This window comes from Misgurnus anguillicaudatus, chromosome 8 (genome assembly GCF_027580225.2).
Source record: "Misgurnus anguillicaudatus chromosome 8, ASM2758022v2, whole genome shotgun sequence".
Taxonomy (NCBI): Eukaryota; Metazoa; Chordata; class Actinopteri; order Cypriniformes; family Cobitidae; genus Misgurnus; species Misgurnus anguillicaudatus.
The window spans coordinates 15,968,141-15,994,292 of NC_073344.2; the positions used below are offsets into that span (position 1 = coordinate 15,968,141).

The window sequence follows — 26,152 nt, forward strand, 5'->3', positions numbered from 1 at the left end:
TTAAATAGTAGGTTGCATTGACTTGCAAAAACTAAGTTGTTTTAACTGCAAAGGGTAAGTGCAGTAACACATTACACATTACAGTGTATTAAGCATTAAATGTTTTGGCCATGTTAACTACCCAGACAAAAAACTAAAAATAATTTATATTGTTTTTACAATATGTTTGTTTGTGATAAGTTGCATTTAACCCAGAATGTTTTCTTTAAACCAACAAAAAAATTTAAAGCAATGTTAAAATATACAAATAAGATATTCAAACAGTTTTGTGATTGTTTTAATTTTAATTTGATAAAATGCACTTTGCACAGTGTCAAATTTTTAAGACCAATGGTTAGATCACAAAGAAACGAAGTAGATTTACGCTTTCAATGTAAATCTAATCAACCATACTTCGAATACTTGTATATCTGATAAAAACAAATCTAAATAAATATACCTAAATACTGAGAACATCCTTTTAATATGTCCAAAGTAAATTATAATATGTAAATCAAAGAAACGCATTTATTTAAATCTTATCATATTGATCACTCATTATCCATTATTATGGCTTTGTTCAGAACATATTTCCTTCAACAAGGTATAACATTAGAAGAGTAAACATTGTTTAAAAATCAATGCTATATTTGCAAAATTACCTCTGCATAGTGACTGAACAATAATCACATACTATGACCCTGAGGACTAAACCAAAAGTTGTAAAAGGCACATGCTGTTTGTTGTTAAATGTTTGGTCCAAGACGTTGAAGTTTCACTTGTTAAATTCTAGATTTGATTTCATTGACATTATTGTATGCATGAGAACTGATGACTATAGGATTGTGCGCTACACAACAAATTTTGAAGAAAAAACATAAATGTGAATGAAACCATGCAAATGGAAAATTGCCACCTTGAACAGCAAGGCACAAGATTTGAAGACTGGATCATATTGCAGAACAGAAGAATAGATTTGCATTAAATGAGTCCACCTGTTATTTGTTTTCCAGAAAGATGCATAAAAGACAAAAAAGGCTGCATTTCTAGTTTAAAGCTCATGAAAGAGTTTGTTCCTTGAGACGAATTTTAAAACATACATACCATCTCTTGACCCATTATAGCCCTTTATAATACTAAATCAAGTTTTCATTACACATGGCACTGTAGAAAACTTGTTGCGAAACAGTGTGTAAACACACTAGATTGCACAATACAAACATGAATCCACCCAGAGAGTCAAAAATAGTATTACAACGGATCAGATCTCAGATCACCCTGAATGTTTTCTTGTGTCTTTTCATGTGGAGGACCTTCGCTGGATGGATAAAAACAACCAAACATGGTCCACAACATGCCGTGTCCACAAAAAAAAGAAAAGAATGACTGGTACCGGTGTTCAGTTATTTTTCTCACCACTTCCTGTGCAAAGGAGACTTAAAGTTTTCTGTTTGCAGACTTGCTGAACCCCACCAGGGGGTTCCTAAAGTGTTGAGGCCTCCAGGGCGCGCACTGACATCAAGACAGCCCCACCATGTGGTCAATCTGCCGCATGTACATACTCTTTAGTGGAAGACCGAAACGTCGCTCTTCAGAAATCCGTTCACACTATTGAATAAATTAAAAATAAAAAGTATTAAATCTCGGCAAATCACTCAATGTTATTTTTATGCAAAGTGGCTTATAGCAGCATACTGTGTAGTTGAGATACAAGACCAATGCAAGCAAAAGTTTAATCTTTAAACGATAAAAAAAATGCACCTGTAAATGTTCATTTGAAAATATTTCTGCTATAGCTGCTTAAAAATGCAAAACATACCTTAAAGAAAACAACACTGTTTTTCAATATTTTACTCTGTTCTTACCTCAACTTAGATGATTTAATACATACATATCTTTTTTCAATGCGTGCACTTAATTTTTGCACAGCGCCTTGTGAATGTGTTAGCATTTAGCCTAGCCCCATTCATTGCTTAGGATCCAAGCAGGGATGAATTTAGAAGCAACCAAACACTTTCATGTTTTCCCTATTTAAAGACTGTTACATGAGTAGTTACACGAGTAAGTATGGTGGCACAAAATAAAATGTGGAGATCTCTAAAGCGAACAAAAAATGAGAACTATATTGTATGGGGGAAGAGCACTTAGTTGGCAGCACTTCGACCTCGGGCGCAGTAATATTGACGTAAGTTTGAGGGAGAGGGGGAGTAGTCAGGAGTGCTCTTCCGCCATACAATATAGTTCTCATTCTTCACTCGCTTCAAAAATCTCCACGTCCCATTCAGTGCCACCATACTCGTGTAACTAGTGTGTTCGGGCTAGGCTAAATGCCACCACAGTCACGGCACGCTGCAAAGATTAAGTGCATGCACTGAAAAAAGATAGGCATGTATTCATTTGTCTAAATTAGGTAAGAACATAGTAAAATATTGAAAACAGTGGTGTTTTCCTTTAATAAAAATTATGTATCAAACAGGTGCTCTTACGTTGCTTGTATTGGCTTTTGGCTCATTTCTGGGCTCTTCACAGGGAACCTGGTCTTCCCAGCTCTTCTGCCTGAAGCGCTGATCTATTGGCACTACATGGCCCTCTGTAGTGAAGACGTATTTATAACCAGACTTGTGCAGTGGGTTGTCTTCATCAAAGAGCTGTTGAGGATTGTGAAAATATCTTTAGTGGAGAGATGAGCATGTTATTCTTACTTGTCGCTTTGCAAAAGTACTAAAGGTAGCCTATAGAAATATACAATGATGAATACAAAATTAAGTGAATACGTATAAGGTTAAATCTTACTGAGAAGTACAGGTCATATTTTACTGCAAACAATATGTTTCAGTACATTTTGTCAAATTGTAATTTTTAGCAATTTAGTAAGACAAAAATGAAGATCATCTTGTCCAGAGATTTTATATTCTGCAAATACAGTACAGCAAACCATCTCTACTGTCAAAAATTTTACGTTACACTTACAGAACACAAAGTTCTTTTTCCAGAGTATGGTAAAAAGATCAAGAATTTGGGCACGTTTGGACACTTTTCATAAGATTTGACTCTGAAGCAAATTACTGACCAAGTAAAGGTATTTGCAGGTTTCGCTAAGGAAAAAACTCTCCATGCGATCCTCTTTGGACTTATCCACCACGTGATGGAGCGTAGCATAACCACACCTGAACAGGAGACCAAATTTAGATCTTTGTTTACATTATGATCTGTTTATTTCAGTATGTTTATAAACTACATACCGGACTTTGGTATTCTTTTCAAGGCTTTCGAGAATGTCCATCCCAACATGAAGATAAAAAGGGTTCTTGGTAGCCTGCACCAGAAAAGTGATATAAATGTATTTGAAGACAATCTGATTTTCCTTAATTAAACCGTAGAATATATAAGGAACAATTGATGACAGAGCGTTGAATTATTCAAAAAAAAATGAACACCCGCGCAGTACCACTTTGGGTGTGCATTATTTTCAAATCATTCAAAGGACCGGAGTCAATTATTCTTATAGCACTGGTGGTTATTTAAAGACATTTGACAGGTTAGGTGTGCGTTTTACAGAAAAATAATCAACACCTGTGAAACATTTCTCAACCAATCAGAATAAAGATTTCAACAGTCCTCTGGTATAAGATGTAATAAATTCACACTAAATAAAACTAAAATAAGTTCAACAAAATCATAGGAAGATGACCATGTCTGACTATGTCCATGGACCCAAAAGTATCTAAATATTTGGTGATGAGCACAAAGAACTGAAGGAGAATGTAAAAGATTTGTAGCCTGATAAAGCAGGTACGTTGATTCTACTAGTTCAGGCCTTAAAGGGTAGAAAAGCACATCTGGGGCCTGAAGCTGCCAGTTGTATCGTTCAGGAAGAGCCCCGAAACGCTTCCAGATTGCATAGTAGAAGGCGTGAAGGCAAATGGCGTTTTCAACATCTCCATTCAAAACCTGAGCAAAAGTGGAACAATGTCCAATCAAATTAAAATGGGTGTAAAAAACATATCTTAATAAGAGGCATGATATTATTGAAACAGCATTCAGATGATTATTTTTAAGGGACATTCCACTTTTTTAAAAAACATGCTAATTTTTCAGCTCCCCTAGAGTTAAATGTTTGATTTTTACCGTTTTGGAATCCATTCAGCTGATCTCCGGGTCTGGCGCTACCACTTTTAGCATAGCTTAGCACAATCCATTGAATCTCATTAGACCATTAGCATCACGCTCAAAAATATCAAAAGAGTTTATTTTCTATTTAAAACTTGACTCTACTGTAGTTACTTTGTGTACTAAGACCGACAGAAAATTAAAAGTTGTGATTTTCTAGGCCGCTATGGCTAGGAACTATACTCTCATTCTGGCGTAATAATCAAGGACTTTGCTGCTGTAACATGGCTACAGGAGGCGCAATGATACCACGCACCAGCCGAACACAGTTCCCTTAGTAACTTTCAATGGCAGGGGACTATTTTCGGGCAGTGCGCAACATCATTACGCCCGCTACAGCCATGCCACAGCAGCAAAGTCCTTGATTATTAGGCCAGAATGAGAGTATAGTTCCTAACCATATCTGCCTAAAAAAAAAAAAAATGTTGGTCTTAGTACACGATGTAACTACAGAAGAGTCAAGTTGTAAATAAGAAAAATATCAAAACTCTTTGGTTATTTTGTAGCGCAATGCTAATGGTCTAATCAGATTCAATGGATTATGCTAAGCTATGCTAAAAGTGGTAGCGCCAGACCCGGAGATCAGCTGTATGGATTCCAAAACTGTAAAAATCAAGTGTTTAACTCTAGTGGAGCTAGAAAATTAGTATATTTTTTTTAAAGTGGAATGTCCCTTTAATAAGCTGTGGCCCACCACAAAATCAAAATTACCCACCACAAATATATTTTTGCACAGCACGTTTTTACTACCCTCTTCTCACATGACCGATCCTGTACACATACACGTGGTATCAGTTGGGGCTCTCCATTGTGACTCTGAACACTTTTTTATACTTAATGGGGAAGGACCCCATATAGTGTGCCATTTTTTGTGCAGAGGCGCACGCTTTACACGTGGCTTGACCTGACCGCATATTAGTTACATATTATTCATCCATCCCCCCGGTGAATGTGCTGCCACAAATAAACTGTAAGTCTGTGCCTGCGGCCAATGTAGACATCACACCTGGTTATTACTTTTCTGTTAACCGAGAAACTAAGGTTATATAAAGACAGTAGAGAGATTCAAAACCTGTAATCCTGGGAAAAACGCCTGCAGGGAGTCGATCCAAGTGTTCATGATCTGTCCGTTAAACATGTTCACATTTACATACAGAGGTGGGTCGCCCTCTCCTTCATTGCATGCCTCTCTTCTGTTAAAAGTAAAAACAAACACGTACACACTTACAATCAAGCAAAAACAGAACAACAGTTAAGCTATGGCACAGTTCAGCACCCAAAAAAGTACCCACATCGGTTAGTTTTTATAAATGTATTTCCTTGCAATGCACTCATTGGCTGCAAATTTATGCAAACATAACCACACATCCCAGAAGACACGAGTTGTCTGCAGGTGGTTAAAAACACAAAACAAACTTCTTTGGTTTACGAGAGCTTTAACTACAACCGCAATTACATTCACACACACACATTTACAATCACCCTCTTCTCAGGTGGCTCTGAATGCTCTCGTAAGCTGCAGTGAACATCTTGTAGTCTTCCTTCTCTCCAAACAAGATGTAAGACTTGAGAAGGTACTCATAAAATGAATCCATGCCGGCACCAAGACCACTCTGCTTCCCAACCCACTGGCCAGTTTGAATGTTCACCACATTCCCTATAAGATAAGTAAAACTATCACTCAGACAAACATAAATCAAGCAAATCTGACAAAACTAAACAATAAAAATGAAAACTTATTTTGTTATAGGAGTACAAAGCTAAACCTCAATAGAGGACAAACACACTTACCCAGCAATCCGGTTTCATTGCTTCTTAAGTCCCACAGGGCTTTAACAGCCCGCCGGGCGACCCATTCGAATGTAGAGTCGCCAATTAGACGGCTCAGAATCCCAAACTCGACAAGCAGTGAGCCCGCTCCTGCAGTACAGGTCTCATTGATGCTGTCAGGTGGGACGCCCTTCTTTAAATTCACCTGTGTACAAATAACAAATGAAGGATATACATTATAAACATTGCAGTTATGTCACAAACAAATTACTTGAAAAGAAACACCATCTCAAGTAATATATGAGGGGGCCTGACCCTGGGGTAGGGGATGCCTGTGCTAGTGTTCTCAAATGCAGGCAGCAGTCGCACAGCCAGGTCATGTGCAAGATGAAGAAGTTCATTGTCATAGTCCTTCAGTTCAATGTCACCAAACGGCTGACGAGGGTCAGTGAGCAGAATATGGGATGAGATTAAACTGCCAAGGATTCTGTGGAGTAAAAAACAGACAATACGTTTAAAGTCATGTAAATACTAAAACCTTATGGCTAGAGTTGATACCCTCTAATATTAAACAAGCAAAATCATGCCCTGGACCACAAAACCAGTCATAGGGGTCAAGTTCCTGAACATATGGCTTGTTAGGATAGGACAATATTTGGCGAGATACAACCATTAGAAAATCACCTTTAAAGGGGATTTCACTCTTTTTAAGATGTCAAATAAATCTTTGGTGTCCCCAGAATACCTATGTGAAGTTCTAGCTCAAAATATCATATAGATAATTTATTATAACATGTTAAAATTGCCACTATGTATGTGTATGCAAAAATGTGCTGTTTTGGGTGTCCTTTTAAATGCAAATGAGCCGATCTCTGCACTAAATGGCAGTGCAGTGGTTGGATGGTGCAGATTAAGGGGGTGGTATATCCCCTTCTGACATCACAAGGGGAGCCAAATTTCAATTACCTATTTTTTTCACATGCTTGCAGAGAATGGTTTACCAAAACTAAGTTACTGGGTTGATCTTTTTCACATTTTCTAGGTTGATACAAGCACTGGAGACCCACTTATAGCACTTAAATATGAAAAATGTCAGATTTTCATTATATGTCCCCTTTAAAGTTGTCCAAATGAAGTCCCTAGCAACTGCATCCACTCACAAATTTGGAAGGAAAGGTACAAATATCTTTATGGAACATGATCTTTACTTAAAGGAAGTGGAACACGCCGACTTTTTGGTACTTTAGCTTATTCATTGTATCCCCCAGAGTTAGACAAGTCCATACATACATTTTTCATCTCCGTGCGTGCCGCAACTCTGTCTGACGCACCCACCGCCAGCCCAGCCCAGCACAAAGACTGGAAGCAAATGGCTCCAGCTTGCATACTGCTTCTAATATATGACAAAATACTGTATACATATTGGGAACTATATTCTCAGAAGGCGAAGCACTGCTACTTGGGCGGAGTGATTAGCGCAACACTTGCATGAACTCTCTGCTCCTCACCAGGTGCTGCGAGCAAATCACTCCGCCCAAGTAGCAGTGCTTCGCCTTCTGAGAATATAGTTGTATGTATATATGTATGTATACGATATGTATACGGTTAAAAGATGGCTGTGTCTCATATGACCTCGTTATTTGTACATGCTGTGACTATACAAATCACAATATATAAATAGGAAAATGTTGGCATTATTGTCACTTATTGGGAGCAGTATGCTATGCTAGCTGGAGCCATTTACTTCCAGTCTTTGTGCTAAGCTAGGCTAGCGGTGGGTGCGTCAGACAGAGTTACAGGACGCACGGAGATGAAAAGGGTATGTATGGACTTATCTAACTCTTTGGGATACGGTGAATAAGCTAAAGTCCCAAAAAGTCGGCGTGTTCCTTTAATATCCTAATGATTTTTGGCATAAAAGAAAAATCATTTTGACCCATACATTTTATTGTTGGCTATTGCTACAAATATACCCGCGCGACTCAAGACTCACATTTAATAATCTTCCCTGTCCGAGTGTTGATATGAATTATCATTCTAATTTATTCGAATTAAAGAGAATGAACTGTACCTAATGTTGGCCTCGAAGACTTGTACAGTGGAGTCCTTGTCAAAGGAGACCGTATCAATAACCAGCTTGACGGCTCGATGGAATTCGGTCACATTTCCAAGAACCTGTTTGGAGAACAATTGGTTAACAAAGCACCATAAATGCATTCATGTTTCTGAAATGGATGGACTACTGAATTATGTTATAAATAGAGGCCCTAAGATTAAATTTGTCAACACTTATATTTACATTTACACAGATGCTTATATCTGAAGCACACATTTTTATCAGTATGTAGTGTGTTATCTGAGTTCAAACCCACGACCTTTTGCGCTGCTAACCAAACCCTCACCATTGAGCTCCACAGGAGTCAATTCAAGTCAGTGTTGTCCATGTCCAACTTTGTGGAGATTAATAAAAGACATTTTCGCACCACGTTAATACAATGGACAACTTACCAACAGTGTATCAAGAGCATCAATGAGTGTCAAAGAGTAGTTTCCAAGGACATCGTTGATGTTGATATTTGACCTAGCAGAAATACAAAAATCAGGTTAGTGATTTGCATGCTGATAACTCAGCCAATCTAATGTATCATCCCATGGGATACGAAAGCCAAAATCTGTGGTGTTGAGCACTAAAGGTCTCTTATCCACAGACCTTGGAAAAAACAAATGGTTTCCATGCATGCCAGCTGTTATCATACGACTTGTGTGAAAAACATGATTTTCCACATTCTTGAGTTGCAAACCAGTAATGTCATCCACTTTCACAGCATTTAACCAGTGTGTATCCAATATAAACTTATGAATAAAGAAGGTCTGGAGGATTATATATATTTATATAGACCAAAAATTGTATATTGTGAAATGCACAGGTTATATCTTATGAGGTAACGTTACTGTGTGTGTGTGTACATGACAACCAACTTGTGAGGATATTTTACAAGTAAATAAAAATACTTTTTTATCGTGCACTTGTTTCTGTAAAAGTTAGGGGATAGAAAACATCAACAGACTGATATAAAATCTATAAAACTAACATGTATGTGTTTAACATACAGGTAAGCAAATAAGTTAAGTCAATAACTTACGGGTTAAGCACGTCAGGCCCTCGACCTTCACAAGCTATAGGATTGAGTTCATCCTCAGGAAATGCAAACTTCATGTAGTTATCATATCCAAAATAAAACATATCCCTCGCCATCCCCCTCATCTTGACTTTGAGTGCGTCAGGGAACGAGCTGTACTTTTTATCGTACTCATCTCTGGCATCCCGAAGAAAACTAAGATAAAATTTCTTTGGTGAATCGCCACTTATCTTGGAGCAGGTCTTCGCTTGCGGGTTTCTGTCTTCGTACATGTGTTGCGACCAGGCGGTGGGTTTGGCCGTGGCTTGGTCTGCATTCTGGAGAAGTTCAATTTTATGCAAGCTGAACGTGAATTTTATGGGGAAGTCGAAGCCCCAGCTGGGACCCAGTCCGAATATTAGCCACAGGGCGCAACTCACAACCAACCTCAAAACGAGAAGGCCCACGACTATTGACCTCCATTGCATCTTTGCGTGCCGTCGGCCTTAAAAGTCATAATTCACTTCGACGTTTCGACTTATCGAAGCGCAAAACTCGACAGTTTACCTTCTGTTTTCGCTTGTTGAACACACTTCCTGACCATAAACCAACCCCTCCCTGATCCTCAACGCTAACTGGCTGACTGGAGTAAACGTCACGACGGGGATGACGAATGATTAATGTCAGTCGTCACTCAAACAGGTGACGCACGTGGCAAGCGCAGTCTCTGAGCCAATGAGAAAACCACAAGTGTAATGAGCCTTATACATTTGCATGCAATAGTGTACATTAGTCTTATCTTTAAAGTTTACTTTAGTACTGCTACTACTAATAATAATAATAATAATTAATATTAAAATTAAAACAAGTTGTTATTATAATTTTAACAGTATCAGATGTTGAATCAAGCAGAGCAGTGGTTATCAAACTTTTTTAGTGTGCATCCCTTCGTGGAACCCAAAGAAAATGTATGACATAAAACATTGTAAAAAAATTAATAAAACAAAACTAAGTTAAACAATGCAGTGCTGTTGGTTTAATTACACATAATTTATTTTAATTTAATTACAATTAATTTATTTTATAAAATGTCATAGAACCACTGAAGTAAAACACTTGTTTGTAGTAAATAATTTCGAATAACTTTTGCCAGTTTTCATTAATAAATAGATGAATCGATTATAAAAACACAAAAAACTTTAGTTGTGTGTTTCAAAATTATAGAGGTTCATGGAGCTTTACCAGTTATGTAGAATGTATGCTGTAACAAGTACACAACGTCCTGGTTTCACAGACTAGGCTTAGCTAAAGCCAGGACTAGGCTTTAGTTATTAAGATGTATAAGCATCCTTTATAATCACACACAAGTATAAATGAAAACTGACGCGGAACCTACGCCATAGGACCTACGCACAACTATAACGAGCCCTTTAGTGCTCTTCCGCCATATAATATAGTTCTCATTTTTATCCACTTAAAAAATCGTCACGTTTTATATTGTGCCACCATACTTACCTGTTTTGTGCCACCATGTGCCACCTGTCTTTAAACAGGGAAAACATGGAAGTGTTTGGTGGCTTCTAAATTCATCCCTGTTTGGATCCTAAGGAATGAATGGGGCTAGGCTAAATGCTAACACATTCACAACGCACTGTACAAAGCTTAAGTGCACGCATTGGAAAAATATAGGTATGTATCAATTCATCCAAGTTAAGGTAAGAACATAGTAAAATATTGAAAAATGGTGGTGTTTTCCTTTAAGCATTGTGTGTGAAACCGTGGGAATAACACAATAACTACAGTCATACAGAGTTTATCGGTAAGGGTCAAAGGTAATTGCCCCATGGCACTTTGATATAGCACACTAAAGGGTTTAACCCTTTTCAAACTCAATTGAAAATCTCGCACATCTTTTTTTAAAGTAATTGAGATCAGTTTGACATGTTTAAATTTAGTCTTTCAATAAAATGGTCAATTAAAAAATAATAATAATCTTTTTTGTATTAGTAGTTCATTATGCCAATGATGTACAGATATGCTACAGCTTTATTTAAAAATTCAAGATATGATATTAACAGGATGTGTATAATTCCTCAAACACTTCAAGTTCACCTTCACAGACCATAATTTTTGACATAAATAAAAACGATCAAATTAAAATCAGTCACAACAATGCAAGATTCCTCTTACATGTCGACAATCTATTTATTGGTTCATCGTATTTACAAAAGTGCATTGATAATAGTGGGGTTTGCCTCTTTTTCACAAATATTTAGTTTATAATGACAACAGTACAATAATCTACCATAAAAAGCATGCCTTTGCTTCTTGCAGTTTAAAGTAAGCTGTCTTAATTCAATCTAGTTCCAGGTAGGCACACCCGGTATACTGTTTAGCTTGAGGGACAGATACACTGCACAAGGCACTTTAACTTCACCTACTCTCTCTCTTTCTCTCAGCTCAAGAACAAACATCGCTGAGCTAAATGAAAACTACATCTTAACCAGCAAACAGTCATCCTCTTAATAGACTTTTGTAAAAATCTTTCTGCCGTGCTCTTTATTTACTAAACAGCTCCTCGTATATCAGGAGGCATTTTTGGGGAAAAAGACAGAATGGAAAGAAATAAAAGCAAAAGTCCAAACAATATTATATGCTCACATGAGCAAAACCTGACAGATTGGAGGAAAAAGGTTTGATTTATTCAAGATTTTTCCCAGCTCTTTTTTTAAATACATTTGTTCAAAACCCCCAAATGGGTCCCGTGGAGGCCGCTGTAGCAAGTGGGACAGAATGCATTGCGGTCATCTGACGGCACGCTGTAAGAGGTGGAGAAAATCGTTCTGCAGGCTAGCGTCTTTTAGCGACTGATGTATCGTTGAGATGACCGATGCAGTTGGAAGGAGGAGCTGCTAAGTAATTATGGGGTCAGACAGGCAGGGCAGTGTGATGGGAGCGGGATGAAGAACTGTACAGTTTCACAAAGTGAGCAGGTTGTGGTACGCGAGTAAGATGGCAGCGGATAGACTTGGGCCCGTTGAAGACTATTCAGCTTCTTCTTGATTTTGAGTGTTGGATTAGCCACTGAAGTGTGATGTCTACGGGTCAGAAGACATAAAGGTGAGATATAATAAAAGAGTGGAAGGTAAGGCAAATACTAAAGGTTTATTATTATATTGGTATACACGGGCCTTATCATTAGAGTCAAAAGTTTACTTACCAATGTTATCTTTTTCTTTGCAGGAAATAGAGTAGCAGCAGATCTCCCTGTCTTGAATAGCAGCCAAGTTCCTGAATGTGAGTACAAATTAAGTGATTTATACGTTTCATTTTCCAACGCAGACAAACAGAGATGTAAACACAAGCTAACCTAGCAACCGAAGCTTGGTGGAAATATCTTAAAGCCATTTTTAATGATGACCAATAGATGGCAGTCATTCTTACAAACTCTATACCACATAACCTTTCCATATCATCCAGCAGACAGATGACTATACTGATGACTATGTAGACCTGACTCATCTCGTTCTCACAATTCTTCAAAAACTAATTCTTGACCCTGAAAGATTAAATCAGATGTACGGTGTACTATAATCAAAACCACAAATATGCAACAACAATCCTTTCGAAGGAGTTAAACACAACTGCAAACAGATAATCTCTATAAACAAAGCCAGTAGTGTGTTCTTCCAATCTTAATTATATTTCGATGGAAAAGTAATCTTATTAGCATCATATGATCTGGCAGAGTAATATGTAAAGAGATCTACGAGTTAAGTCAATAAATTAAAAAATCATCACATCTACAGCATGCACGGTACGAAGCCACTCACATTTTTTCAATTAGCTGTTTCTCATCCAATGCATTGGGTAGATCTCTCTTATTTCCGAGCACCAACACCTAAAATAAAATGACATAACCAAAGGAAGTGACATAGGTGAGATAAGAAAACAACACAGCCACAGGACGTAACATAGGTGAGTGTTCAAGAAAAACAAGAGATGCTTACAGGGATTCCTTGTAACTGTGGTTTGTCTAAGAGATTGTGCAACTCATTTCTGGACGCTTCGACCTTCTCCCGGTCCGCTGCGTCCACCATGTAACTTTAAAAAGGGAAAAAATTAAACATTGTCCATTGCGTTACTTTAAAACTATATTTTTAGTTCCCAGACTTATACTTACACTATTGCGTTCACTCCACGACAGTATCTCTCCCACATGCTCCTGAACCTTGGTTGACCCCCTATATCCCAAATCTGCATAATGACATCATTACATATACATATAACCTGGCATATTGTAATCCTGTTTAAATCGATATAATTGATATAATTGTTAAAAAGCACTGGACCTTGATGGTGACGTTGCCTTTTGTGACCTTCCTCATGTTGAACCCGACAGTTGGAATCATGTCTTCGCTGAACTGGCCCGACTAGAAGGAAAGAAAATAAATAAATTATAAAAACTCATTTGTATCTGATCCCCCCCCAAATGAATCAGTTGTTCTAGTCGGTTGATTCACTGATCTGAACGATTCGTTTATGAATGGGACTAATTCATTTCTTTTACAAATTAATTATATTGAAAAAGTGGCCAGGATATTTTTCCTCATTTCTGTTCAATAGCATTAACAAGTGTAAGACGACTGATTTCTGAATCAACATTATGGCAAATCAGTGATGACTGTTCCTTTAATTTTTATTCATCGACTTTTGTGTTTAAAATCTTTTAACACCAATAAACTGTTTTGATTTAATCAGTAGTACTTTTTTATTTAAATTGTTCTATTGCTGTAGCGTACGCAAGCCTGCATTAGTGGTCGTTAAGGGCTTCCCGCGAGAAAAATAAAAAATCTGTGATTGAAAACAAAACTTTATGAACAGACCTGAAAGCCAGCTAAAGGAAATTTCCAGCAGACAGACTGTGATACATTGCCATCTACTCTTTTGACCTACAGAAATTCTCAAAGTGAGGTTAGACGATTTCCTTTTTACATTTCCACCACCAACCCCGCCACAGCGTCTAAAAGAGATTTCATACCAATATCGCAAGGAAAACATCCAAGAAGTCTTAAACACTAACTTTGCACATATAGCAAAGTGTAAACTGTAAAGTTTAAGAAAAGTACAAATATATACAAATAATTTTTTGTGCTTCAAATGAACCCGTGTATACTGTTTGATCTAAACAATGTACAAGTCCTAGATCTCATCTCTTATAACAGGAATAAGCCAACGTCAGTCTGGATTCATACACGTCTAAACCACACGACCACCTAAACAGCTATGAATCAGAGTAGTGAAGGTTTACCACTAGGAAAAATCCACCCTCAGTCCCCAAAAACACGCTAATACCAGTAAGCCAAAGTTTATGAACAAGTACTCTAAAAGGCTTGGTACTTGACATCTACCGTAGAACTTTAAATACTTAATAATACAAAAACATTAATAGTAATTTTGAAAATCAGCTGTCGTAGCATAAGGCCCTGTGCCCACCAAAGCGCTAAAACGCGGCTGAAGTTGCCGACTGTAGGTGCTTGCCAGTGTTTCTTCAGCTGAGCGCTTAGGTTGCTATGATACTTCTGTTTTGTTTATTAGTTGATGTACGACACTCCAGTTGGTTGGTGAGCTATTTGTCCAGCCCCTCCTCCACTGTGATTGTATGGCTGATTTAAGTGATATTGACGAAATGAGCATTCTTCCCTAAGTTGAACAATTTCAACTCTTAGGTTACGGACAAAAACACAATGGCAAGTAAACGTTTACCGGCTTGCATTAAAAAATGCAACTCCTCTATATATCCAGAGGCTATGTATTCAAGACCTACTTTTCTACATGAACTCCTCCAATGTCCCTTTAGGCCTATGGGGGCGTGCACACCAAAGCTTTTATGCCTGCGGCTGGCGCATGTTTTCAATTGATTTCAATGGAAACTCAGCGTTTTTCAAATAAGCCGGCTCTCTGCGTTTTTTCCGCGCTCTGCGCCGAGCATCGAGAGTTGCAAGAGATTCAACTTTGGGTGAAAAGCTCCGCTCGTCAATGTCAGTTCTCACACAGCTGTCCAATCACAGTGGAGGAGGGGCGGGACAAGGATCACAACAACCAACCGGCTCACAGCTCAAGTATCACAGCTAAAAAGCGCTCGGCTGAAAAAAACAGCTGGCAATCATGTCCCCCAGGCATTTCAGCCGCGTTTAAAAGTTTTGGTGTGCACAACCCCTAACCCTTTTGATGAATGTTGAGGTAATGTATCAGATAAACAATGCCATCAGACAGCTACTTAAGTCATGCAAGACTATCTACTTGAATGGGGTAAGACAGATATTTCTACAACCGCTTGCAGAAACAACATTTAAACTGCATATTTCAGACCAACTATGAAAGTGACATCAACTCTACTTTAGCTTAACTATTGTGACCTTTTAATATAACGTTCAGGGTGAAAGGCGACAAATTTAGTCACATGGCATGTGTACTACTGCATATAAGGGGGTCAAGGATTTACAGCTTTTCATTAGCATAATCACAATTCACAAGTATGCAAAGTATGCAGACAGTCTTGGATTTTAAGAAGCCTAGACAACTAAATGGACATTTTTGAATATTGGCATATTGTGGCAGCAACATATCACGAAAATTTCCAAACTCTAGACTTTAACCACAACGCCATCAGGTCACACAAACCTAAGCCTTTTCAGCAACACAAAGAATGTAGTAAGCCATCTTAACCTACTGTACTAAAAGACATATTTCAACCTTGTGGTATCTACACTTGGGAGAAAAAAATGTAACTGAACTACTGTGAAAGGCATGCTGACTTGCGCTAATACATGAAATCACATGATTAGGAACGTCACTTGACCAGGAAGAAGCACATTAAAATAAGTGCAAGTCTTGTGACTAATACCAGAAGCTCCAACCGTCTACACACACACCACCACACTCCCCCCCACCACACACACACAGTTCATTAAAACAACACAAAGCAACTTACTGTCAGACAGATAATGGTATCCATGCTATATATGCTGCTCAGTATATAATATTTTGCAGAAATAATATTTCTATGAATCCTTGACAAACTCTATCTCTAAGGTGAATAAACGGTAACATTAACTGGAATAGGAAAGATTAGGTATACAGCAAAATCACCAGTGTTAAATGTACACTGCTGGTGTATATATGGGTACCTCCAGGTCTTGGTGGTTTAACACTTTTAATTTTGCTGTGAATTTCACTACTCGTCATATTCATCATTTTATTCATCATGATGTGATTGAGACGTATTCACACTCTCATAAAAAAAAAATTGAATGCAAAAAAAAATGTGCAGAAACTTTGTCACACCTTCAGAGATAAGTTGCGACAATTTTGTGCCCACATCAAAGAAAACAGATAAAATATGGCTTTCTCATGATTAAACAAAGTCTTAAAACTTGAATTGCCACATGAATTGCAGTACACTAATAAATTAGCACTAAATGTTTGGCTTATTTAATTTTTAAATCTAATTGTTAATACATATATGTACTTGCCTTGAGTTGCATGACAGTGTGGACAAGCCCTACATATTTAAAGAGATAGTTCACCCAAAAATGAAAATTCTGTCTTTATTTACTCCCTTTCACGTATAAATTTCTTTGTTCTGTTAAACACGATCGAAGGAAGATATTTTTGACCAAAACGATAATGAGCCCCATTCACTTCCATAGTAAGATAAAATAATACAATACTATGGAAGTGAATGGGTCTCAGTTACAAACATTTATCAAAATTTCTTCCTCTGTGTACATCAAAATAAAGACATTTGTACATGGTTGTAACAACATGAGTAAATGATAATATTATTTTAATTTTTGGTGAACTATTATTTTTTACAATGGTGGTCCAGCCAGATGTGAAGTACAAGCCTCATGTGATATCAATAAGGCAAATAACCGAAACGAAGTATTGTGGTTATAACAAATGTATTACTTATATTCAAGTACAAAAGTGGAATGTCCCATATTTGCATTGTGTGTACATTACACGATTACCTAAAGGAGTACTTCTCTGAAAAGAAGCAAACTGTCATCATTTAGTCACTCATGTCTTACACATCCCATGACTGACTTTCTTCCATGCAACCCAAAAGTTGTTATTGACAGAAAATCTTTTCCATAAATCTTTTTCACAGGTCAAAGTGAAAGGTGACAGAAGATCAAACGAAATATTGTCAAAGCAACATTTCTCACAACAACTTTCTCACACAAAGCTACTTTATAAGCTTAGAACGTAAAGTACAAGCCAGACTGACTTGACTTTGGGAGCTTATTTCCAAATTACTTTATTGAAGACAGCTGTAAACACAAAGTCATGGAGGTTTTGAATTACATGATAATAAGTCATATTTTAATTTTTGGGTGAACTATCCCCAAGCACGACTTCATATGCGAGTTAGTATTGATTGATGTTCAAGGCAGTGCTGATGAATGTTGATGTAATGTAGCAGATAAACAAGCTTGACGTGTTGAATCACGTGCTTTACAAACCTGGCATCAAGTGTCATATCAGTAAATACAACTAATCAACGGAACAACACCATTTAGTTACGGGTGTATTACTTACCCATTTGTAAGTAATATACCCCTTCAATTCTGTTTATGAGCATGACATTTTGACTATTCATAATAACCCAGCTAATAAATCAATTCTCATCAGTCGGTACATCTGTTATAAGTTGCCTCTACTAGTTGTTATTTCTACTAGTTAAGGAAGACTCGAGAAAAACAGGGACTGAACTGAATGTGACATTTTAACAAATAACTTAGCCACAGGTACAATGACGTTTATAGCGGTTTTCAGGGTGCATTCCGTAAATCAAAAACTAATCTGAACAAAAACAACAGACTATGCCAAATATTCACAATCCTCTGAGAGCTAAAGTTAGCCGGTTAGCTTTCACCAATATGTAGTCTAACAATGCCTAAATGTTTTGTCAACTCATATAGTATGAATATACAGTTCAGTAAAACAGCTTGGTGTTCTGGACTGACAGTCACAGTCGCCTGAATTTCTTGAACTAGCTCAAGCTAACAGTTCTGCTAACCGCAAGCACTCACCGCGATTACGTTAACAAACGTCGTTTTCCCCGAATACTGCAGCCCGACGAGGGTCAACTCCATCTCTTCCTTCCAGAAGAGAGCCTTGAACCAGTCCAGGAGACGGTTAATCAGGGCCAACATGTTTAGAGGCTAAATGTATAGGTCTGTGATGGTTTTGTTTGTAACGTTTTTGTCACCACTATTAATGTAGCGTAGTGTTTGGGAGGAACTGGCCGCTGTCATATGACTGGTACGTTTGCGATCTCTGTGTGCGTTCATGGGCGTTAAAGCTGCACCGCTTTTGCGCAGGAAAGTAGAGTGGGGTGCACACAATTTTCGCATATGTAGGCAATAGTAACATTTTAAAGGATTACTTCACCCAAATATGAAAATTGTCTTAAAGTTTTCACACCCTCATGCCATCCCAGACGTACATGAATTACATTCTTCAGTTGAACACAAACAAATAATTTTATATAAATGTTGGGCTCAAATGGCTTTAAAGCTCCAAAAAGCACATAGCCTACATACATCATGTAAGTAATCCACATGACATGTTTGATGTGTAAACAAGATCAAAATATTAAATGTTTTTTCTCATAAACCTATGGTGTCGCAACCTACTGGAGTTATTTGGATTACTTTTATGATGGATGTGCATTTTGTAGCTTCGCCATATTGACAACCATATAGATGTCATATTAATGTAAACTTATTTGTTTGTGTTCAACTTTAGAAATTAGGAACTCCTAGACATCTGGGATAGCATGAGGGTGAGTAAATTATGAGAAACATTTTTAATGTTTGGTGAACTATTCCTTTAATGCTGAAATAGGGAGGCAAATATTTATACACAAACACACACAGTGACATAAAAAAGAAAAGTACTGTTTTAAAAGTAGTACACATTTACATTTATTGATAAGATGAAAATGAAATACTATAGAATACTGTACAACAAATTTATAAATATTTAAAGACAATAAATGTGATTAAATGACGTTAACACTTTGTTTCACAATATATACTATAAAATACATCTTCTGAAACTTCTATAACACAATAATAGGCCTAGTTAAATTTTCCCAATGTGTCAATATTTCTTTATTTCATTTTCACAATTTATAAGCAAAGTTTACAGCAAACTTCAACAACAATGCAACGTGTGAGTAAAGCTATTGAAGTTTTTAAAAAGATTTGACAAGAATTTAAAGTGGTATGTACAGTATTGCGTATTGGTGACTAACAATAGCTTACAGTATGAAGCAATAAAGTTAAAGTCAAAACTTCACTACCCATTCATTGTACTGTATAAAAAGAATAAGTTAAAGTTGCTGTACAATTTACTGTAAAGTCTTCACTTTTTTGCTTGAGTTCCACAAAAGAAAGCAATAAGTAATAAACTATTCATTTTCTCTCTCTCTCTCTCTCTCTCTCTCTCTCTCTCTCTCTATATATATATATATATATATATATATATATATATATATATATATATATATATATATATATATATATAAACCTTTGCATGTGTTTAGCCGATTGGCATGACACCATATTCTAGTGAATTGGTTGGTTTTTGTCAAATGTGAGCCAAAATCGTAACAATTAAAAAAAAAGGCTTAAAGTGCTTGTGTCTGTGTGCCTTGAGTTTATTTAATACACGAGTTTCACAATTTGAGTTGAATTATTAAAATAAATTAACTTTTCCACGACATTTACTGAGATGCACCTGTGCATCATTCAAATACTTTCTGCTGTTCCCTGCTTTAAATGTCCATTTTTTCTTTAAGCAGTTTGACAAACTGAGTATTTTAAAAAGGAAACAAATACTGAATACATTTACAGTAAACATCCTCCTGCATTACACAGCCGCAGAGACTGACTGTGGCCACTATCCACAGTCTGTGGGACCATCAACATACATGATCTGCAAAACTGAATTATTTGTTCATATTACATCAATTAAAGCTGATTGTCATATGTTGTTTTGCAGTCAAGTCATCTTTAAAATAGCTTGTTTATTGGCTGTTCTTTAAACAACAGAGACCTTTTAAGGAATCAGGGAAAGCTGTGACCATCACACGTGAAAGAGAATTCTGAAGTCTCCTTGGAGTCAATTTCGTCTCCCATTTCCTCCTTAGATAGTTTGCAGCTGCATGCATCTGGTGGCAAAACCATCTTATGTGTGCACGGTTGAAATGCTGTGGATAGATGCGGCTGTTATTATTCCTTAATAATACACAGATAATTAATAGATTAATAGATTCATTTAAAAATATTTTTATTCCATACAAATATTTATCACAATGTCTCAGTAATACAGTAATACTTTTTTGGGAGGTTTTTGGACACCCAAATAAAGTATAGTATATTATAAATCATTATTGTACCACCATAATAACAAAGGTTTAGTGAGTAACATAAAAAATTGGAGTAACATGTAAATGTCACTTACACTTTACGCGCCTCGTGTGTTTCCAATGCTGAAATGCCGTATACACGATAAGCACCAGGCACAAAATGACAGCGGCTGTTAAAGATAGCATCATAATGTTGGAAAAGTGGTTGCTGCTTAGTTCTTTGTTTGAAACATGGATGAGGTTCTCTGTAGGGAAAATATAAAGAGCATGAAACAAAAACAAAATTGCCAAAAAATCGTCCCTAGCTGTCACTGTGTTTTGGCTAGATGGTATACAGCAAATGCCTAAATCTTGCAAGATGTTGGGTTTAGGGTTAGATTTTGGGGTAGAATTAGGATGAAACCAGTGGTTCTGGCTAGATGGGATACAGCTATGGCCTAAATCCTGTGAAATGTGTGGATTTAGGGTTAGGTTTCGAGGTAAGACATTTGCCGTATCCTTTTTAGCCGCAACCATGTGGCTGTTCCCTTTCAAAAAGTTCACATTTGCACCTACAAAGTTCATTTTAGTATATCTGAGGTATATGTTGGTACCAAATGTAAACATATGTTTACCCAAATAGTACATATTACAACCTTTTTAAAGTAACAGTCTGGGACCATTTCTTCTGATAAGGAATTAATTTTTCTATTGATGCTCCCATTGCAAAATTCTTTACTGCAAGGAACCATAATTCAAATGGCAGCAATATTTATCCAGTACATAAAATGACTGTGGAAATAATGGACGGTTCAATACTATAGATTAGGTGTGGTAGCCCTCTATATAACAAAATAGATTTAATTTAGTAAAAAAAATACAAACCATGGTTTATACATCTTGCATTGTGGGTACTGTTTCCAGCGAAGCCCAATTGAAAGCCATCACACCTGATTTCAGAAAGTCGGTTATCATTTGACAAAAATCTCAAGGCAGAACTTTACTTGAACAATGTAGCAAATAGAAAGCTTTACTTTGCGAAGGGTTTGCATGTTCCGCCCTTAACATCATTGTATGTCCCGTTTGAACATGGCTCACATTTGTAACCGAAATCAAAATTACCTGCAAAAAACAAACAAACAAGAAAAACAACTGATAGATTTTAAAAAGGTATAGGTGACTAGTTAGTGGTTTTAACATTTTAAACTTGGTCTATATTAACTGACAAGGGTCTGCCTATACAAGTATGGCCACAAAAAGTCCCCTAATAAGCTGGAAAGACCCACAGTGTGAATGAGCTCATATACACTACCCAATATAGACACTGTGATAGAGTCATGGAAAATACTCATTAAATTAAAAATAAGCTTACCTTCTCTCCACAGTTGAAAGCCAGGTTCGCATTGTTCTATGGGCACACATTTCGAGCATTTATCATCACTGCAAAGCTTGTTTTCACAAAAGCATCCCCGTTTAACCGAAGTATCCGGACATTTTGCACACACGCTGGCACCGTTGCTCTCCGAACAGTGTTGGGTGGGATACATACCTGTGCAATACAACAATATATGAGGTTTTAATAGAAAATAAAGTTCAACAAGCAATCAGACTTGTATTAAGATACAGAAGAAAATATGTACAAAAAATAAAAAAATGAAATTTTCAGGACTGAATGTCTTCTTTAGGCATCGTCTGTATTTAGTGTGACCCCGAAACACATCTTGAGCGTTTCTGAGCAGAATGAAGTTAAAAAAACGAATTTCTTTAAAATTAGAAATTAGGATTTAATTTTATTAAGGTTTAAGAGATCCTTGCAGTTTCCTGCTATTGCTCAAGTGGAAGGGGAGTTTAGTTTACCCTAAAAACTTGACACATCAATTTTTTTTTTACAGTTTTTAATACTATATACACATTTTACTGTATTTTCTGGATGTTATTTATTAAAGAGACCGAGAAACAATTATATATGATCACTATAACATTGCAAAAACAACCAATCTAATTCTGGCATGGTGGTTTTGCACAGTGCTATATATATATATATATATATATATATATATATATATATATATATATATATATATATATATATATTTTAAGGGTTCTGCCCCAGTGACATTTGGGGTACATGTTGTGACCATTTTTTTCTAACAGTGTAAAAACTATGATGTCCACATTTATTTAAAGCCTCATACCATAAAATCAGTAACATTTGACATCTGTGTCTATCTGTATTTTTTTATGCATTTTCTTTAGTCTTTCAATAGTCATATAGAAGACATCTAAGAATTAAAGATGCAGAATACAACAGCGATTAAAAAACAACACAGATACTGCGGTCTTACCTGTGGGACAGACTTGACAACATTTCCCATCATTTTCATATTGGGTTGTCCAATCACAGCTAATCGCCAGGGTTAAAATCCACCCGCTACAAACACAAAGCAGTGTAAACCAGAACTTAGCACTGTCCATTCTGTTGGGGTACCACACTAGCTATCTGGCTATCTGCTTTCTGTTCTCACACTTATATAGCGTGCAGCCTGTGACGTTGGTTTCAGTTCACCCACAAAGAAAGCAGAGGCGTGAACACATGAGAGGGCTGAAAGGCCAAAACCAATGTGACCAGGATTGAGAAATTAAATGACACACAATATGAATAAATATATCCTTGTCTATTTCCTTGTTTACTTGGAAAATCTTTGATGTCTTGGAAAAGTGGTAAAGGATAGAAGTAAAAGATGCACTGTGTCTTTGTATAATTGCAAGGCAAGCAGATTACATTTCAATGCATTGTAGTGAATTTGCAATCTTCAGGTAATCTAATTGTAGAATATGTGACCCTGCCTGTGAAAACCTAGCTTAATTTAGTTTTTTTGACTTACTGTTTTATACATAAAATCATCGTAGCCCAATGCAGAGCACAAATGATGAACTCACATGTCCACTGTTTTAATTTAATCACGTTAAATGACAAACACTTTCTTATTCAATGCCATGAGGAAGACAGAAATATTATACCGAGCCCCTAAGGTGACATTGGAGTAAAAAAAAAATCTAAAGTTTAGTTTCATGTGCTGACGTGAAACGTGAATCTATGATAGATTCACATGCACGCAATAGTTTCACATGCGCACGTGAAACTAAACTTTATTTAATTTTTGCTCCATGTCCCTTTAGGGGCTCCGTAGTTTTATACGCTGCTGTGGCATTATTTAAGCTGTTTCTGGATGAAGGCAGACTGCTTAAAGTTTCAAATGAATTCACGTTTAAGGTGCGTGACAAAAACACACGTGCACTACACTAACTGTTTACATGGCAGTACACTGTAAAATAAAATCAGTAGAAATTACAATGGTATTGCAGCTGGGTTGCCGGTAAATTACCGTAAATTTAAATGTATTTACTGGCAAGAGTTTGTTCAAAGTTAAATACATTTTAAATATTAACAAGTCTTATCTTTACAGAATAAAACTATACAATAATAGCCTCATGCAAAGCATTCTGGGAACCAGAAATCATCATCAAACTTTTTCAGTTTTTTGCTTCAGATTTTGTTTCCCAGAATGTTTTGCTTGATGTTGTTTTTTTATTTGGTAAAGACAAAGAGTTGTGAATGTTTGGAGTTCATTTAACTTTGAACAAAATGTTGCCAGTGATGGCAGAAATTTAAATCTACGGTAAGTTACCGGCAACCCAGCTGCAAATTTCTATGGAATTTTTTTACAATGTATACTGCAATGTTAATACAATTATACTTGCTACGATTATGAGCTTAATCACATTATTTTTAACGAAGTATTGTGTTTATTAGGCATGGGCCGGTATGAGATTTTGGCGGTATGATAACCTTAAGCAAAAATTCCACGGTTTCACAGTATTGCGGTTTTGTCATTGCAACACTAAAAGGTGTTAGTTTCAGACGTATACAAACACAGCTTTTTAATGGGACACAATACATTTTATTTTTAAGCAACAATCAACATGTATACTGTGTGAAAATAAAGCCTCTAAATTATAATTTTATTTCAAAAAAATATTTTTGTAATATATATTAAATGTAAATTACATGAAATAATGATAAAAAAGTGTAAACCCAGCATATACCTTGCAAACGGTATTACAGAATATTTTAGTGGTTTTAAAACCTCGACTGTTTAAAACCTCGGTATACCTTGAAACCAGTAATCGGTTCATGCCTAGTTTACATGAGCTCAGGCACGTGCACAGGTATGGCTCAACCTGTGCAGAACACATGCCCTTTTTGTCCTTAACTTTGAAGTGCCCTTTTTTGGAGGTGTGTAATAATTTTTTTTAATATATAAATCAATGCTATTGTTAACCATTTACATCTGTCTGTCTGTTTTACAAATATAATTTTCAAATAAAATGTATTAAAAAAAACTAAATCTTTTTGGATCCGCTCAAACTGTCAGTCAAACCTCTTAACTCTGCCCCCCTGAGCGCAGCGAGCTTCAAGTTCCACAGCAGTCCGAGCAGCTGAATGTCTTGCAACGATAAATAAATATCTTGTTGTTTGAGTACAATGCTGTCTAATTAAGAAAGTAACACTAGTATGTCTATAACTGCGCATGTTTTATCAATTTGAGCCGAATTATCCATAGACGGGATTGGGCGGGGATGAGCTAAAGTATAATCGCAATATTGCCATCCCATTGTATTCAAAAATATTTCCTAAAATCCCATTATAATTCTTCGGAGCCCCTAAGGGGACATGGAGCAAAAATTTAAAAAAAAGTTTAGTTTCGCACATGAAGGTTTCATGTGAGCACATGAAACTAAACTTTAGATTTTTTTACTCCAATGTCACCTTAGGGGCTCGGTATTAATCACATTAAGAGGGTGCGTGTAAATGTAGTCGATGTGAAAGCAAGGACTTTGATGCTTCTAATCAGGGTGTGATCATCCACCCCCCCAGCCATACAATCGCCTAAAATAAAATGTATTTAATTTATAAGTAAACGCTGCCATGCAACAGTCCAAACAACAGTTAAATCAGGAATGGAGTAACAGTTACAACTGTCAGCGCTTCCGCTGCTATGACAAATAATGTCAGCTCTTCTGCTCCTGTGACAGTAAGCTCCCCATGCCCCGATTTTCCAAATGTTAGCATGAACCAATATTCTATTTCAGCCAAGTAATTAATAAAAGGAATCCCAAGCAGCAGCATCGTATTTTACAAGACCGCCACAAAACAAATCCAAGAAATATTACCATGTAGGATGAGAAAGCAAAAATAACTGTCGTTAATCAAGGGAAACTCCCAGAATGACACAGGAAAGCAAATTGTGGTCAAACGTCCGTCATCAAACAGACTATATTCTTAGTCTAATGTCTTGTCTAGGTAGGCATATAGCCTATTAACTCATTCACCGCCAGCCTTTTTGAGAAAAGTTGCCCAGCTGCATTTTTGTGATTTTAACAAAAGTTTCACAAAATTCCTTGCAAGAAAAATTATCTTCTATAAATATATAAACATACAAATTATATCAAATTAAAGAACACACCCTCTGCTTTCAAACAAACAACAAACAAACAAAAAAACAAACAAAATGGGGAAAAACGTTTCATTATATATTTACTTTTTCCACTTAATTTGACCACTGAAATATGGATATTTCTCTTCAAAAATACAACATTTTGAGCAAAAAGCTTAAAAAAATGCGTT

At 36.5% G+C, this 26,152-nt stretch overlaps 3 protein-coding genes across 3 annotated transcripts; all 3 read right to left on the reverse strand.

Annotated features, from left to right (window-relative positions):
* Positions 1–489: 489 nt before the first annotated feature.
* Positions 490–9,680, reverse strand: edem1 (ER degradation enhancer, mannosidase alpha-like 1). Its single transcript, XM_055213639.2, has 12 exons — positions 9,063–9,680; positions 8,428–8,500; positions 7,991–8,094; positions 6,235–6,406; positions 5,941–6,124; positions 5,632–5,806; positions 5,222–5,342; positions 3,760–3,930; positions 3,222–3,295; positions 3,050–3,146; positions 2,466–2,627; positions 490–1,587 (listed from the first exon to the last, which is right to left on the reverse strand). The coding sequence occupies exons 1-12, from the start codon at positions 9,524–9,526 to the stop codon at positions 1,498–1,500; spliced, it is 1,887 nt and encodes a 628-aa protein (XP_055069614.1). The 5' UTR covers positions 9,527–9,680; the 3' UTR covers positions 490–1,497.
* A 2,095-nt stretch (positions 9,681–11,775) lies between these two features.
* On the reverse strand, positions 11,776–18,368 carry arl8ba (ADP-ribosylation factor-like 8Ba). Its single transcript, XM_055213929.2, has 7 exons — positions 18,140–18,368; positions 13,391–13,471; positions 13,222–13,295; positions 13,049–13,142; positions 12,872–12,939; positions 12,259–12,329; positions 11,776–12,136 (listed from the first exon to the last, which is right to left on the reverse strand). Exons 1-7 carry the CDS (start codon positions 18,260–18,262, stop codon positions 12,087–12,089), a joined length of 561 nt encoding a protein of 186 aa, XP_055069904.1. The 5' UTR covers positions 18,263–18,368; the 3' UTR covers positions 11,776–12,086.
* A 1,245-nt stretch (positions 18,369–19,613) lies between these two features.
* On the reverse strand, positions 19,614–22,974 carry tnfrsf18 (tumor necrosis factor receptor superfamily, member 18). Its single transcript, XM_055213707.2, has 6 exons — positions 22,809–22,974; positions 21,836–22,012; positions 21,498–21,585; positions 21,349–21,413; positions 20,580–20,729; positions 19,614–20,325 (listed from the first exon to the last, which is right to left on the reverse strand). Exons 1-6 carry the CDS (start codon positions 22,936–22,938, stop codon positions 20,183–20,185), a joined length of 753 nt encoding a protein of 250 aa, XP_055069682.2. The 5' UTR covers positions 22,939–22,974; the 3' UTR covers positions 19,614–20,182.
* Positions 22,975–26,152: the final 3,178 nt, after the last annotated feature.

Coding starts and splice junctions, on each gene's coding strand:
- edem1 (XM_055213639.2), bottom strand. CDS start 9,526: ATGCAATGGAGGTCAATAGTCGTGGGCCTTCTCGTTTTGAGGTTGGTT. Junction 8,501..9,062: donor GGGCCTGACGTGCTTAACCC/GTAAGTTATTGA, acceptor TATTTCTGCTAG/GTCAAATATCAACATCAACG. Junction 6,125..6,234: donor CAGGCATCCCCTACCCCAGG/GTCAGGCCCCCT, acceptor ATTTGTACACAG/GTGAATTTAAAGAAGGGCGT.
- arl8ba (XM_055213929.2), bottom strand. CDS start 18,262: ATGTTGGCCCTGATTAACCGTCTCCTGGACTGGTTCAAGGCTCTCTTC. Junction 13,143..13,221: donor CGTGGAGTGAACGCAATAGT/GTAAGTATAAGT, acceptor CCCTTTTTAAAG/TTACATGGTGGACGCAGCGG. Junction 12,940..13,048: donor CACAGTTACAAGGAATCCCT/GTAAGCATCTCT, acceptor ATTTTATTTTAG/GTGTTGGTGCTCGGAAATAA.
- tnfrsf18 (XM_055213707.2), bottom strand. CDS start 22,938: ATGGACAGTGCTAAGTTCTGGTTTACACTGCTTTGTGTTTGTAGCGGG. Junction 21,586..21,835: donor CTTTCAACTGTGGAGAGAAG/GTAAGCTTATTT, acceptor TGTTTTTTGCAG/GTAATTTTGATTTCGGTTAC. Junction 21,414..21,497: donor ACATGCAAACCCTTCGCAAA/GTAAAGCTTTCT, acceptor TTCTGAAATCAG/GTGTGATGGCTTTCAATTGG.